Here is a 17,509-nt window from a genome sequence, read left to right as displayed (position 1 = left end):
TGGGTAACATCATCACACTTATCATACAGCTTAGTTAATAATGGGTAACATCATCACACTTATCATACAGCTTAGTTAATAATGGGTAACATCATCACACTTATCATACAGCTTGATTAATACTGGGTAACATCATCACACTTATCATACAGCTTAATTAATACTGGGTAACATCATCACACTTATCATACAGCTTAGTTAATAATGGGTAACATCGTCACACTTATCATACCGCTTAATAATACTGGGTAACATCATCACACTTATCATACCGCTGAGTTAATAATGGGTAACATCATCACACTTATCATACAGCTTAGTTAATAATGGGTAACATCATCACACTTATCATACAGCTTAATTAATAATGGGTAACATCACCACACTTATCAGACAGCTTAATTAATAATGGGTAACATCATCACACTTATCATACTGAACTGTAAGTAGATTTCAATGAGTTTCAACGAAATTTCATTTTGGAGGTCATATTTACACCATTCTTAAACATTATCCTTGTATATATATGAAAATTACATCGAAATTGCACTAAACTCACGTTGATTATAATTAACAAAAACGGTATGACAAAGTAACAACAAACATGCATTGGTATACACAGGACAATAATTCTAATGAAAATTGAGTAGTAATATTTTACAAAATAATACACCATGTTCACTATATAAATTTATACAAAATACCATCATTGTTCACATGGATATCAAAACGCATCTTAGTATCTAAGTAAAGATCGATGTAAGCGGCCAATGTGTCTACAGTGTCCTTGATTTCAAGTTCTTAAGGCAATATCACATCGATATAGTCAGTTCAGTTTTTATCGTCAATAAACCTATATTTGAAACTGAAGAACTTTAAAAGTCTTTGTTTCCCGCTATCATAAGTTCTTCAATATAATCGGTCTCGTCTAAAAATATAAACAAGTAAGACACTGTTCATTCCCACGGTGTTTCAATCAGTCTGATGGAAGGTCTGGTCACCAAACTCAACAAAGATATGGTCGATCAGAAATTCAATAGTTTCCATGATTCATCTTCGGTGCATTCCTCACACTTTGGCATATCTTTTCATTATCTGGTTTGGTATGACTAATTTAATAAAAAGGAACTATTTATGTATTTATTTTATCAATAATTAAACGGCAGATATAACTTCAGAATTAAAAGTTTATTAGGTTGTCAAAAAGAAACCCCCCCAGATACCTCCGTTATTAGACTAAAATTATGTGTGTATTTTATTATGATGTAGCATGAAATACTTTCATACAAGATTTTGTCACGTTGCAAACAAATAATGTAATGATACAATATCTTTCACTGTGAGCAATGGTAAATATGATATATTACAGAACCAGCCAAGCCCGGTCAACTAGTGCCTCCTACTGGAGGATATATTGCACCAAACACAACACTGCAATGGAATCAGTCCATCGGGTCTGTTGACAAATACCGGATCCGTTTGACACCACTTTGTCCAAGAGGAGAAGATTCTATGGAATACACGTCCAACATAACCGACGTGTTTGTAACCAATTTGCAGCATGGACGCAAATACCGCTTGGAAATAACAGCAATGAGTGGCGACGTTTATAGCGATTCCAGAACCATTGAGAATTTCACCACAATCGACATAGGTGAAACATCGATCCAGTACCAATAACACAGTTTATTTCTATAGTTATATTTGAATAAAAAAAAGTCAATAATCAATCCAAACATCAAAATATAAATAACTGATTAATCAATTTATTTTATCTTTGATTTTTGTGTTATTTGTTTTTACAAGTTAATTGTAATAATTATACAAATTACTGAGCAAATAATATTAAAAGTCAGAAATTCCTTTTCACATAGAAGTTCATTGAGTCATTCTGTTCTATTTATAGTACCGGATCCCCCTCAAAACGTGACTTTAATACCGCCAATCAACACCACAAGTGTTGGCATCGCCATTGACCCCGACACGGCTGTGGAATGTACGACCTTGAATTATACATTCAATGCGTCGGTCAGAGTGTATAGTGATCAGAATTACGAAGCATTTGCGTTAGAAAGCACTTTTGCAAACCAGTCAACTTACATCCTCAATAGACTCTATCCAGGTAGGACAAGAAATTGTCTTTTTTTGTACTGACCAGTATTTCGACATCAATCATTGTATTATTTTAAAAAAGAAATTAAAGGTAAATAGTCTACCAATTTTGGGATAAGATTTGTGTTCATCTCCACACAATAATATATGACACAGTTTCTCTTTTCTGAGCTGATATTTTATCTCAATATACACTGCATGATTAATTGTGTAACTCAAACAACTGTGTAAGAGTGGCCTCCCATATCGTCAGAATTGCTTTTTTTTATTTGCAGGCGCAATGTACATTGTGTGGATATTTTCCAAAAATCGCAATTTTGCCAGTAAAAACCCCTTCAAACTACCATTCAAGACAGCAGAAACTGGTGAGTTACATGTATATCATAGCCATAATGCAACTCAATGTTCTTGTAAATAACTGGCGATTGTGATTTTTTATCTTCAAAGAAGAAGATCAACGATGAGAAACTACTTAATCTGTAAAAATTCTCAGCAAACTAATGGATATTTTATAGCTGTATCATTAAAATGGAGTAGTTATTATATATAGTTAGTATATATATATATATTGAAGATCCCGGAGCGGTCCAAAACGTCAATATCAGTACCAAAAACACATCTATCTCTGTAAGTTTTGACCGCCCGAATCGACCAAATGGTGAAATAACCAGCTACGTCCTCGGAGTATCACCCACGCCATGTCCAGTACTGAAAATGAACCGCGCTGCCGATATTGATTGCGAAAGCGTGCAATCCTCCTTATTTCAGGTGAGACCTCACAATATCATATCTAGCTATCTAATGGATATCTAGTACTAACAAGTGTAGCATTACTGAAACCAGCAGTTCTATTTTAAAAAAGTGTGCTTAAGTAATATAGGACTTCATTCAATATCATGAATATTGACAAATTTCAAAGCCTTTGAGTCATCAACAGGAGGTTTTAAGTTCGTTTCTATTGCCCTTCAATTTAATAACATATATACGCTATTGGAAAAAACCAACGTAGACCTATGTTTAGTTTAAAAAGGTAACCAACAGTAAAAAAGAAGCAGTTTTTTCATATTGAAATTGTTTCCGAAGCGGTTGCATTCCTTTATAATAGCAAATCGTTACGTAATTGTCAAGTAAATAACATTGTCCTCCTTGCTTCCCTTCAAATGAGAATGAGGAATAGGGAGACTGAAGCAAAATGATAGCTACTCTATAACACCGGTTATTTAATCTGACCTGATCCACGAAAATCAGAACAGCAAATTGAAACAAGATATTATTCACCTACATGTACATCAATTGAACTGCTAAAATTGGTAATCTCATCGTTTTCCCCAGTTTATCATAATTGCTGAAAGGTGTTGTAAACGTACATATTTTACCAGTAATCTAATTCGATCACTTTTTGTACTGGAAGCTAATCGCTAAATCATAATCTGTGTCATACTAATGGAAAAACATCCATGAGGTTGATACTATTCGGATAACTGAGTGCTGGTGATCAATCTTCATCAGATTGTCGTATCGCTGTCGTATCTAAACAAAAATCAATATAAGTTATTAGCAAAATGAGAATGATGCTCAACTGAAGACGTAATGCGCATCTGTCTCAAAATGCATTTTTTTTAAAAATTTTAACACGCATTAGAATCGGATTCGATGAACATAAAAAAATCAGGTGAGACATATTTCATATTTCAATACTCATATTTCTGTTCATACAGGGGCATACTGGAAAGAAGGGAAATTGTTTGTGTATCATAAAAACATACACTACTCCTCTGCAGTTTGACATTGCGAATTTATTGCCATATACGAGCTACATGTTGATAATACAGGCTAATAACTCCGCTGGCCTTGGTGATCCTGTATCTACAAACGCAACAACAGCCATAGGAGGTATGCTATGTTTTAGGCGAATTGTTTTTGTTCTAGTCTGATAAAGGTAACATTCTAACCATACACAGTCCGTTGATGTACAATACACAATTGTGTTGTTACACAGGATAAGATTAAAGACAATGATATGAATCCTGCAACTGTCACACACACACACTGACCGATACCTACTGACGGATAAACGTATGCTTTATCCGTCAATAAGATTCATGTGATTTTTTTTTATCCCAATACAAATGGGTTCTGTCCGTCCAGCCGTCCGTCCTTCCGTCCGTCCGTCCGGATTCGCTTTCCGCACGTATAATCTTTTGAAGGAATGATAAGATTTTGACGAAACTTGCTTGGTAGACTTATTAGCTAAACTCCTCGCCCAGGTTCGATTATCGGCATATTCCGCGCATATTTAATGAGGCTGCTGTGATCTGATTGGTTAATTGCTTTCCGCACGATATCTTTTAATGGAATAATAGAATTTTGACGAACTCGCTCGGTAGACTTATTACAAATTATGTTGATAACTTTCACAGGAACTTGATTGCTGAACACAAATACCTGCTATGATTCTAAATACTATGTAGTGTTTCATGTTTTTATGCATGTTGTCCACTTTAATTTCATGTATTACAATTTTGCATCGGCGGGGGATCTTGACGACTATGTCCTTGTTCATCTTGAAGCGTATCAATGAAAACACACGAAACTGATCGTGACAGACGAAAACTGTAAATATACCCCGGTTATGCAAATTTTATCCTTCCATTGAAGTTATCACCCGACAACCTAAAGAAAACTGAAAGTTAATCTTAAATCTCTTATGCAAAATGTATTTGTTTCACAGAATTTAATAAGAAAACTAGACGTGTCGGATGATTGCAGTGGAATTATCTATTAAATAAGGCTGGTATAAATATGTGTATGGAAAATGCTATCTTATAGTATTCATTTAATAAAACATTGCACAACGTTAGCATCTATTTTCATGTCACAAATTTCAGCACCTCATATTCCTGGAAACGTACACGTAGCCAAAAACAGCATCAAGTCAGAAGAAGTGACCGTTCAGTGGACATACGGGTATTACACTGGGCCCACAACGTTTAGTCTTGAGATAACGGACAAAATATGGTCAAAGAAGACTACACAGAACTGTATATCAAAACTGTCGCCGACAAATCGCAGTATGTATACATATCTCTATAGGATTCCAGTGGCAAATATAGTGTTTTTTTAAGCAATTGAAAATAAACAAGTTATGTCAAATCATATTAATCAGTCCTAATGGAACGGATCGCGATCGAAACCAAGGGGATTTCCTGTGGGAAGAAAATGGATTATTATGTAAATCTTAATTTTTGAGCGTCTCTTAATGTTTACCTCTGCTAGCAGTTATATGGTTTCCATATGTCTATCTTTGAACTACATTATGATTTGTTTTACTTTCAGGTTGTACAGCTGTTGACTTAAGGCCATATTGGAAATACAGCTTTGTTGTTATTGCCAAAACAAACATATCTGCTGCAAGGTCCATCTCTTCTGAGACAATCACTACTTTGGATGCTCGTGCGTATTGATATAGACTTCGTGGTTTCTTTATATCTTTCTACCGACGAGGATTGAGAATAATCAATACTGTAAATCACTTTTATTTCGCGTTAATTCGCGAGGAGAGTCAAACGCGAATTCAAATCCCTCGCGAATATTTATATAAGAATGACAAGAATAAGTGGCGTCCATTATCAATCTATGTAATCTTTAGTTGGTGAACAGACATCGCCATTAAAGTAATAATAGAATGATTGATTATATACTTATATCAGAGTGTAATTTTGTATCACAAAACACCAAACTTTCACACATAAAAAACCCGCTGAACACTAATATTGTAGTTGAACTCGGACTAAAATACCTTGTAGACGACGATTTAGTTAATTTAAGCGCAGTAGGTCCGGTCCCGAGGATCCCAGATGGTCACCCGGAAGACGTCATACTTTATTACCCGCGCTGTTGTTTATGTAATTATATAAGCTTACATGTATGTCGTACTTCACATCGCATGATTCTACATGTTTGTTCACTGTTTCCGTAATTGGGACTGGCAGCTTATCTTTGGTTATATTTTCTAATTGGAGATCTGTGGCGTGGTCATGTCGGTGAAATAATGCAGAAAAACTATATATGAACGGGCGTGACACATGTATATAGCCTAGAGGCGTATACAGGTACGGTACATACAATGTACAATTCAGTATAGACAGACATCGATATCACATGACTTTTATTGTACCGTCACATGACTCTCATAAACGAAATGGCTACCAACATGGGAATATCGCCGACCTGTTAACGTCATTCGCGAATTTAAAGTCATTTTGAGGTCAGAATTCGCGAAATTATGTATTCGCAAATAAATCGAATGAGGTGAGTTTGCGAAATTAAGAACTCGCGGAATATAAGAGATTTACAGTATATGGTTGTCACATTTCCTGTAACCGTAATGAGATCACTATTCCAATCGCGATAGTGTCTAGTAGTTTATTTCTTTAAAAGACCATTCAATCTGAAATACCATGCTAATTCTTTTGATTTGAATCGAATTACAATCATATTGATGTCCCTTTACTTTACAGGATGATGTTTTTTCAAGGGAAAATAGATATGTCTTTAAAACGTATTGGTATTGTTTTCCTTAAAGTCATACAACTGCTGTGAATGGGTTTAATCTTCGCGGTTTTGGTTTTTGAGGGACGACTTACAATTAATTCGACTAGAATTTTGATTATTGGTCAGTATATGAGAAAAATAATGTTTACGATAATGATAAAAAAAAATCAAGCAACGCTTAAGAGTTGGGCTGGTCAGCAGTCGTCACGTTTGGTTGGTCAGCATGAAGCTTAGTGAGCACGCAGTGGTCAGTTAGCCTTCCAGCTCCCAGTTTCAGGGTTATTTATTTGAAACGCCTTTTTCTTGTGGTGTCTAAAGTGAACAAGTCTTATGGTGAACTTTCAACATCACATCATAATACATACTAGTATACCCCGTGGTCCAGTATAGGACCAATAATACATAATAGTATACCACCAAGTCCAGTATAGGACCAATAATACATAATAGTATAGCCCCAAGTCCAGTATAGGACCAATAATACATAATAGTATACCACCAAGTCCAGTATAGGACCAATAATACATAATAGTATACACCCAAGTCCAGTATAGGACCAATAATACATAATAGTATACCCCCAAGTCCAGTATAGGACCAATAATACATAATAGTATACCCCCAAGATTAGTATAGGACCAATAATACATAACAGTATACCTCCAAGTCCAGTATAGGACCAATAATACATAATAGTATACCCCCAAGTCCAGTATAGGACCAATAATACATAATAGTATACCCCCAAGTCCAGTATAGGACCAATAATTGAATCTGACAGCGATTGATGTCTCGTGTTCAGCTGTGATGTGATATTCGGCATCCCGATGCCATCTTTGAATTTGCGGGGAAGGATTTAAACACGTGCTCTATTAATGTAACACACGAATACAATGATTGTCATGCTGATATTTCAATTTTTGAAATTATATTGATTATAAGTAAATATGTTATAATAGACATACGTTGTTCATCTTATTGAGATAAACTTACCTTCATTGCGAACTAAACTTTGTCGCGTAGTGATGTTCCCATATTAGATTCGTTTGTTTATCAAGTTAATGTACTCGTTAGATAAACAACTGCCACTTGATGGGGAACCTCTATTATTACAACGGCTCAAGATCTTTTGGGTAGTTTGTGTACGTTAACAATACGATTGATACATATTTAGCTTTATTCGAATTAAAGAGGACATGTATCAAAATTCAATTTCTTCACTCAATTATTTTCTAACGTGATATGTAATTTTAACTTTTGATTGTTTTTGTACCTGTTATATAGGACCTGGTCGTGTACAGAATCTGACCAACAAGAAAAAAGCCGGAGATGACTGTACAGAGGATATATACGGTGTGAAATGGACTGAACCGAGCCTACAGGACCGACATGGAAACATAATACAATATAACATTTCCGCAGGACGTTATTCAGTATGTAATCATTATGTTTGGATATTTCATATTCTAATTCCGTTTCTCATTAAGTCCTTCAAACTTAGTTTGGGACTTGGGACTTATGGCCGACGTTTAACCTCGTTCCGATGCGGGAGACTGTTTGTTACGTTAACGGAATGGAGGCCTCTTATTGGTAAAACAATTCGATTTGTCTGATTTCAAACAGAGATGATGTCAAGGCGACTGTAGGGGACAGTTTGGGAACATTGTTCGATGAGGCATTGCCGATGAAGCAAAGTTATAACCTTCGCAAAATTTAGTTGCCGCGGTAACAACATCGAGTTCTGTTTGGGGAACAATGATGTTTGATTTAGTCGTAATTTGGTACGCATGTGATTTGAAGGATTCCAAACACAATGGTAATACTATGTTGTTACGGTTATAGAATGGATGACTTTAATTGGTAGAAAGTGATATGTTTTCTGATAACTATAAAACAACATTGCAGCTGTTCTTAGCTTCATTAATGACTGCGGATATATTTTGGAGGCCTCTTCCGTTATTTTTGCTAGTTAGTAGTAATTATTTCAGAATTTTATCGTACTATCTGTTACTCTGACGACTGTTCCCAGTTGACATAGTATTTCTGTGATGTAGTTACATTGTCCTCTAAACCTCCTGGATCAACATGAGGTCATGTACCTTGGTGGATCTTAGAAAATAGACGCAGTACGAAAGAGTAACGAAAAGGAATTGACTTAGATCAATCGATTCTACAGGGGATGCTGCACAGAAACATAATGCAATGCAACCTTTTTTCTTTTATGTTTATTGTATGTTAATGTTTTGCCAGTTTGCCAAAGGGATTTTGTTGAAATCCTAAACAATTGCAAATATATTTTTACTAACCTTTATTGTTTCAGATGACTAAAACAATTACAAACACCGGTAACCATCAAAATACTAGAAAGCAGTTTGAAGTTTTCTTTGCAAAGACAGGAAGCGGGAGTCAGAATTTAACCGTGTCGGTAAGAATCGTACGGTGTAATTGTGTATACTTGTCGTTAACTATTACCATTACAACATTATAATTTTCTGTGTTAAAAATTATTAGTTTATATATTTTCTATCGGTATGATGTCTGCTTACGAACATATGAAATAGAGTATTATTGCCTTCAATATGGGAATAATATATGGCTATTTTGTGTCATAAACCTATAGATTCGGCAGCAGCAATGAACTGATCCATTAATCTGATGACGTAATTTTCCTTAAGATGATGACATCAACATTTTTTTTTTGTATATATGAAATAATCAAGTAAGCGGTATATTAATGCTTAGTCGAACCTCCTTATCTCGAGGTCAATGAGGACATAAAAAAAACGAGATTCTCCGATTATTCGTTGTAACCAAGTATATTTCATCAATCTATTTCCTGTCGGGACTGTATTTTACTTCGAGTTAAGAAAGATCAAGATTATGATGTTTGAAAGTATTTTAGTTTTTACTTTCCTGCTTTTTGCTTTTAAGGTCGTAACTGTCACCGAAACAGGACGCACATCAGACAAAAGGATTGTCAGTATACATATACCCCCATGTTCACGTAAGTTTGTACATTTCAACTCACACATATACACACACACACACACACATATATAGGCTCTCACATTTGTGACAAAGTCACATTGATTTTATCAAAATAACATTTAGGAGAGTGGAATGTCAGACAATTATTGAATTTGTTATGACCATGTAACACGGTAGAATGATGGGAGCATAAAGTTAATAATACATACTTGTCATCAATGTTAAGCTGGAAATCAGTTAATATGATAACGGGCCCACATAATGAATCAATGTTCTGCACCTAATATGATGCTTATTTATAGAGAACAGCTATTAAATACTGAGATATAGTAACAAAAGGTGTGTTCAAATTGCAGCTGGGATATCAGGTGGTATGGTCGCTGTGATCATACTTGTGGTGATATGTATGGCAGCGATAATAATCTTTACGGCGTTACTCTACAAATGGAATCTGCTGTAAGTTCAAAAATATGTTAATCTGCATTACCTAAGAATTAGAACACGTGCTTAATTTAGGAGTCTATTCCAAAATACAGAAAAAGCACAGGATTGCTAATTTCTCTTCCATTTTTTTTCAAGTTCAAACTTTAAGCGGTTCTCGTATCACATTACCTACATTTTAGCATTTTCACAACACTGATCTATCCTAACATGTCGCCTTGGCCCCAGGTTATAAGCCTGATGCCCTCAGAATCGAGTTTTTGTACTATAAATTAAATTATTTATATATATAAAGAAAAAAAAAACGCTGTTCCACGACTTACTAGCAGCTTTCTCCCTTTTCCGGGATCTTTAGGTAAGGTTTATTTTCAATTGGCAACTCAATGACGTCATAAATGACGTGACGACACAATATACAGGAATTCACATAACAGGTACATATATTTACATTCCTAATGTGGTTTGCTGATATGAACATACCAAGTGAAAACAACAAAATATGACCATGAATACACTATGAAAACCCTATGAAAACATTGTCTCTCGTGCTGATTTTCCACACATAACATCAGAAAAATATCAATACGTTTGAAAAATAGTCCTCGTTTAATTTCCGTAAATTATGTTTTCTTTGTAATCTATTTACATAAATTAAATCTAATTTAACACAAATTATTGTATTCGATGTTATTTCATGTCTCTTTGTTTTAAATAACAAGCAAAAAATAAATAAATAAACTACTGCAAACTGCGGAGCGGAAGGACACGGTAAACGATGGTACATAGGCGGGATCTCCCGACTGTTCTAATAATTTGGCGTTTCGTCGTATACATGACACATTTTTCTTTTTAATAAAATTGCTCGTTTTCTCGATAATTTTTTTTAAAAAAAAGGTTATGTAAATATATGAATTGAATAGATTTTTTAAATTTTCATTGCGGCTAGGAATACCAGTAGCTAGCTACATATCCTCCGAGGTGCGCTACCGCGCGCCACGGGATATGTAGCTAGCTACTGGTATTCATAGCCGCAATGAAAATTAAAAAAATCTAATCAATCCATATATATTAGCTTTTTTTATGGCCGGTTGAGACTGGACTTTGATGTTTTTATTTATTGATCCTTTTTTGTTCTTGTAAAACTGTCAGATGACTGTAATTGATATATGAATAATACATTAAATTTATCATAATCAGGAATATATTTATTGCCATATATAAGTTTTTGTTGTCTACATGTATGTACATTCACAAACACTGATTTACCATTCATATTTGCCTTTGCTGTGGAATTTAAGTCATTTTTATTCATATGCATACTACATTCGATAATCATGTACACCTTAGTGTCTTACATTTAACACAAGAATTATCAAACTTGGTTGCTGTCTACTATGTGAAATAGTGTTATTATCAAACATATTTCTCATACTGTTATTTCTTTACTTTAATTCTTCACATTTGCTTTTATCGCGGTATAATCATTGGAATTTCGTGGGTTAAAAGTAGAAACAAAAGGAATTAACCCCGTATTAAGGTTTTGTTTGTGTGCACAGGATGTTATTTTAGGTAGCTTACTTGGCAGTCTCAACAGGCAATAGATTATTCAAATGTAAATTGTGTACCTTTTATGTGAACGCATGAACATGGTGACGTCATGCCACTTATGACGTCATTGAGTTGTCCTTCGAAAAGTAACCTCATCTGAAGAGCCTGTCAATGGATGCAAGCTGCTAGTAAGTTGGTCGGGAAACTTGAGTTTTTTCCCGATGTTCACCAATGCCACGTGAACACAAATCTGTCACTATATATATATATGTATATAATATTAATACAATCATTTATTACAGTCCATGTCTTAATAAAACCCGTTCTATGACGATCACAGGGATATCAACAAGTCCCAGCCGTCACATCAAACGAGAACGGTTGGTACCACTTGTCATATTCAAATACGTTTGGCCAATTAGGAAGGCATAACTAACCTGGTAGCAGTGGTTTAGGGAAGAATAAAAAAAGAATTTTTCGGACAGCCCTCCCTCAGCACGTAGGAAAATCTTTTCTTATAGTTATCAGTAATTTCCTTACTTCAACTTGGCACCTCAATATATAACTCAATGCATGCTGTTTCCATGAATGATGGATTACAGTTCGAGTTTGATCCTCATGTCAAATTCAATTCATTGCCAGAGTTATAACAATCACACGACCTATTATGCATTAATGACACCATCAAAAGATGACCTCACATGCATCAGAATCAGAATCGGAAAAAATAACACTTTTCCTATGGTTACCAATACATTACGAAAATGCCACCCTATCAATAAAGTTGGCACAGGCAATGCATTTACATATGTGGGATTCTAGTTAAGGCATACGAAATGCCATGAGAGTTAAAGGTCATCAAAGCTGGCTGACTTCTTTTAAGGTTTAGAGTTACCATGAGAAAATTACTCCCAGGATCTCACAGCGTCAAGGACAATCCTGAAATTATCCAATCAATATCTTCGAAACGAACTAGAAGAAAATTCCATAATTCACAATAACTGCATAACTTTTAACAAGTTGTCACTTCTTATCGATTATGGAATTGAATTTAACCAAGATGCCCCTTTAAGAAACCGGAAATAACATTATCATTTTAATCAAGATATTATTAACATGCATACATGTACGTTAACCTTTTTATTTTTATTTCATAGACCGTTTGTTTTGGGAAGCATTAAGCAGTTGGTTGACCGAATGAAGAAAGACAGTTTACGATTGTTCATGATGGAATGGGATGTACGTTTTCATCCTTTTCTACATAAAAAATGCAATGTTTAGCAATGCTTTAATTTTAAAATGCGCTGAATACAAAACATACCTTTCTTAACAGTTTTCCTTTTTCTTGATTCCCGTGATTATTGGTGAGAGTGGATTTTTATTTGCTTACAATAATAATTTTAACGACTTATGAATATTGTCTGTTGTCAATGATACGGAAGACGCTTAACCTGTAGGCATACTTGATCTTGTTATACCTCAGTGTTCTTACAAAAACTTGTTTTTCTCACACTATTAGATATTTTATAGATGGATATAAATGTCACTGAGTTTAAAACTTTGAAAAGACGAGACGGAAAGATAAATGTACATGTATTCATTCACAAAACGAATCTCGAAGTTCAGCTTGTATTTCATTTGTATATTTTGTTAGATTTTGTATAGAATTTGAGGGTCGTGGATGAATTAACACATCGTATGCTACTACTTTTGTAACTCTTTTATGTCTGTATTCTGTTGTAGGATCTTAACTCACTGAGTCCGGAGTATCCAACCGAAGTAGCCAAAATGGCGACTAATGTCCCAAAAAATCGCTATAACAACATACTTCCCTGTGAGTTATTCTAGCATAAAAGTACTACATGTAATATTGTATTTCTAACGAAGAAGAGTTCTTATGAGTTAGGTTTTCTCCTATACTGGAGGTAATAAGATCGATATACGAATAATTCTGGAAGGTTTGAATACACGTGACCGTATTTTCTGCTTGTTCGTTGAGCATTTTTATTGATAAGAGAGAGATAAACAGCGCTTGCTACTTTTACACAATCTAACGAATAACTACCTGCACATTACATGTGAGGTATTGCAGGTAAATTGAGTACCACTTTCCTCTCCTATTGACGAAGGAATGATGACAGAAATTTCTACAGAGTGATCTCCCCCTACTTTGAGTATATGATAGGGAGATCTCCAACCCGAGGGGTGATATTCTAGGTTGTAATATTTGAGGTTCTACCGAGTTCAAGAATCAAGAATATCATCCCGAGGATTGGGTTTTCCTCTGTCATGTTTCAAAGTAGGGGATGATTAGTTTACCTCCCATAGGACTAATTATCAGCGATAGTTCCAGTTGTTCCAATAATAAAAAATAGATATTGAAAAGAAAAATGCAACACAATGCTGGCATGCTGTGATTGAATTGGCGCCATGACGTCATTGTATTGTTGCAAGAACATGCGATCTGTCATGTGTTAGGTTGACAGAGATATCACGCCGCAGTGTGTCACAGAGAAATCTTCAGCTCGTAAAATGGGTGATAAATCTGTGAATGATGGGAGATGAACTTTTAACTTATTATGTTACAGTTGACCGGTCCAGAGTTAAATTATGTGGAGGCGGAAATGATTATATCAATGCTAATTATATTCCCGTAAGTATGTTTATTATATCGCCGTAAGCATGACTGTGTTCCTAATTATTTAAGCTTCTTTCAAAACGCAAATTGAGAGTTAGGTACAGTAGCGCAAGAATAAATTTAACGATTTTGTTAAAGTGAAGTATGTGGGAAAAATGTCTTTAATCTGGTAACTTCCAGATATCGCACACAACCACAACTTGACTAATCAGTATCGAATAAACAGATTAATACTTTTATTTGTTTGGGCTCGTGATTGTCATATAAATAAAAGCTTTCGGTTATTATCGAAGTATCTAATAAATCAGTTCTTAAACTGATTAATACATATCATGCTATAGTTGATGGTATATCGCTGATATCTTAGATTTTATTACATGCTGTTCCTATGGTAACAGTATTTAAACATGGGCTTATTTATCATCTTTATTATCTGCAGGGATTCAAGTTTGAAAGAGAGTATATAGCCTGCCAGGGCCCTCTTCCCGGTACCATTGCGGACTTTTGGCAAATGGTTTGGGAGCAAGATGTACCTATAATCGTCATGCTCACTGGATGCACTGAGGGCAATACTGTTGTACGTTTTACCTTTGATTTCAATCATTAAAACACATTCAATAAATCCAAAACAATCTTAAAATTCAAAAATCTAATAAAAAAATATCGACGTACGACACTCGGCATCGTATTTCGCAATATAATAAGCTGTCCATTCCCCCTTTCGAGTTGAGATCCCTCGGTTTCACCCCAAGGGGTGAATTATTCAGTTAATCCTATCCCTAGCACACAGGGTATCACCCTGCGAAATATGTGAGGCATTTCTATCCATATCTCGATTCATTGTTAACTAGGCATGTCATACGAACTGATTGCATTTAAATAATCTTAATTCTTCCATTCCCCAGAAATGTCTATATACCATTTCCTATGTGCCGTAATTACCGAGGTGTTAAAGTTACTATGGACTTCAGGATCGGATGAATACTACGGCAGGCGATGCAATAAAGAATATATAGATAGTTGTTTAAACATTCAAAATCTATTTTCTTTGTTCATGTAGCGTTCATGATTAAGGAGTACTGACGCGGTTGTTTATTATAAAATTAAAGATGATAATTTCACAACTCTCCATACGAATTAATTATCATGCTGTTTAAAAACTGATGTATTTACCAACTGCAGAAATGTGAACAGTACTGGCCAGAAGAACTGGATGAACCTGAAATCTATGGAACAGTTGAGGTAACACGGACAGTCTCAGAGCACAACAATGACTATGTCTACTCCGAGTTTACAATTGCATCTGTAAGTGTGCTTGGTTACTTGTCACTAATAATCTGGGTACGGTATCGAAGATATTGTCAATTACCAGTAGTGCAATACTTTACTTGTTTTTGTTAATGGAAGTGGAGTTAACTAAGTTTGTTTCAATCCTATCCTTTAGGAAGAGCACGAGAAATCCATCAAGCATTTCCACTTTCTTGAATGGCCTGATTTTAGCGCTGATTTGGACTGCGACGCGTTCCTGAATTTTTTGTTCAGAGTAAAAAGTGAAATTCACGATGACCTTGTAGGACCAATCGTTGTACATTGCAGGTAAGTATACTCTGAAACATCTATTTTAAATTTTACAATAAAATTCAGAAATGAAGATTAGAATTTGTCACGCAATTTGGTTAATATACAAATTAGATTCTTCACACTTCTCGAATACCTGTAATACACTAGGAATTAACATTTATTTCTATGATTCCATATTTTGGAGGAGGCAATAAAATAAAAATGACATTAGTAAATTATATAATTAAAATACAATCATACAACGCGTTTTTAACAGTAGAACGTAACATTTATATAATGCAGTGCTGGAGTCGGTAGGACAGGAACTTACCTCGCCATTGACTACCTAACAGAGTTTGTCAAGACCCACAACCTGTCAGAGGAATTTGATATATTTCAACTTGTACTGAAAATTAGACAACATCGAACTAAAATGGTGCAAGCAAAGGTATGATAAGCTTCTTAGTCGTTGTAACAGTACCAAAGGCTCAGCTAGAGGAGTTTGATGTTAGTTGATATGCGTGATATTGCTGTTGTGCTGTTCGAAACACTGACCAAAATTTACACGGCCGGTGTCGTCGATAAAACTGAAGGAACCAATCCCTCAATTTTTATTCCAATATCAATTTTCCTTATCAACAAATTCCGATTCCATGTAGGAAATGGATTGAACAACAAACATAACCTATATAAGTTACTCCATTTAGTAGTAAACATCATAAAACAAATGTACAACCATGACTTGATTATCCACTTTGAATGAGATTATGTTGTGTTGTTGTAAGGGGCAGTTTTAAATGTAATGATAGAGTAGTTTATCCAAATTTCATTTTATTTATACATATATGTCCATGTCCAGACTCCCTCCCCTGTGGTATAAATACATGAAACTCTCAGTATAGCATTTTGTTATCTCACCTTTTTATTACATTACAAGTACGGTGTCATTGTACGAAACCATTTCTTATTTTCTTTCGTTTCCTCTAATGTTATTGCTTACATCGGTTTTCATGATAATCCAACCTGTTAAAAGAATAAACATATTTCGAAAAGCATTTAAAAAATCAGCACAATTTTCTGACTATTTTATGATGTATTCGGTTGATGTCTATTTCAGGAACAATACATTTTCATTCACGAGTGTCTACGAGAGTTGGTGAAACGCCAGATGACGGTGGAAAACCTCAGCAATGACGGACTGCAGATGCCAAGTGAGGAAGAATATAGTGAACAGCTTTTTGGTGCGTCTAACGGGTCGATTGATTCGTGTCGTAAGTCATTTATAAACAAGCTTGTGTTTATACATCATAAACATTAACATTGAACCCAGTGTAAGAACTTAACATTTAATTTGGTGTTGAACGCATTAATTACTTTAACATTATATACAACCGGTACATACCAACGGAGCGATTTAAGATTCATATGAACCATGCCATTTTTCTGCCTGAAGAGTCTGTTGCGATTGGCAATAGCATATTTATTCTTCTCTAGCAGACGCTAAATGGCGTTCTTGTTATATCTTGTTGCAATGTTAATGTTACGTTTATTGCTATAAACATATATTGAAGCGGTTTATGTTATCTTAGCGCTTTTCGCGCTAGAAGCAATACGCAAAATTATGATTATGCTAAATTCACTTTCTACATATTGTTTCTGTATACGATA

The 17,509-nt window shown here is 34.9% G+C and overlaps 1 protein-coding gene across 2 annotated transcripts in view; it reads left to right on the top strand.

The window, feature by feature from the left end:
- LOC117327624 (receptor-type tyrosine-protein phosphatase eta-like) overlaps nt 1-17,509 on the top strand; it is a 29,135-nt gene that overhangs the window by 7,607 nt on the left and 4,019 nt on the right. Inside the window, exons 4-23 of one of the 2 annotated variants that reach the window (XM_033884684.1) lie at nt 1,370-1,654; nt 1,907-2,122; nt 2,388-2,477; nt 2,687-2,880; nt 3,831-4,005; nt 5,001-5,183; nt 5,449-5,565; nt 7,951-8,099; nt 8,987-9,091; nt 9,598-9,670; nt 10,011-10,110; nt 11,946-12,023; nt 12,801-12,882; nt 13,387-13,477; nt 14,232-14,296; nt 14,721-14,858; nt 15,464-15,586; nt 15,726-15,877; nt 16,145-16,289; nt 16,959-17,082. In XM_033884684.1, coding sequence (XP_033740575.1) covers nt 1,370-1,654; nt 1,907-2,122; nt 2,388-2,477; nt 2,687-2,880; nt 3,831-4,005; nt 5,001-5,183; nt 5,449-5,565; nt 7,951-8,099; nt 8,987-9,091; nt 9,598-9,670; nt 10,011-10,110; nt 11,946-12,023; nt 12,801-12,882; nt 13,387-13,477; nt 14,232-14,296; nt 14,721-14,858; nt 15,464-15,586; nt 15,726-15,877; nt 16,145-16,289; nt 16,959-17,082 — 2,685 coding nt within the window. Of the gene's footprint in view, nt 1-1,369; nt 1,655-1,906; nt 2,123-2,387; nt 2,478-2,686; nt 2,881-3,830; nt 4,006-5,000; nt 5,184-5,448; nt 5,566-7,950; nt 8,100-8,986; nt 9,092-9,597; nt 9,671-10,010; nt 10,111-11,945; nt 12,024-12,800; nt 12,883-13,386; nt 13,478-14,231; nt 14,297-14,720; nt 14,859-15,463; nt 15,587-15,725; nt 15,878-16,144; nt 16,290-16,958; nt 17,113-17,509 lie in introns of both variants that reach the window. The other variant, XM_033884683.1, reaches the window with a different exon arrangement.

Source organism: Pecten maximus, chromosome 5, assembly GCF_902652985.1.
Source record: "Pecten maximus chromosome 5, xPecMax1.1, whole genome shotgun sequence".
Taxonomy (NCBI): domain Eukaryota; kingdom Metazoa; phylum Mollusca; class Bivalvia; order Pectinida; family Pectinidae; genus Pecten; species Pecten maximus.
Note: the sequence above shows the minus strand (reverse complement) of the source record. Positions and strands in the feature narration are given on the sequence as shown.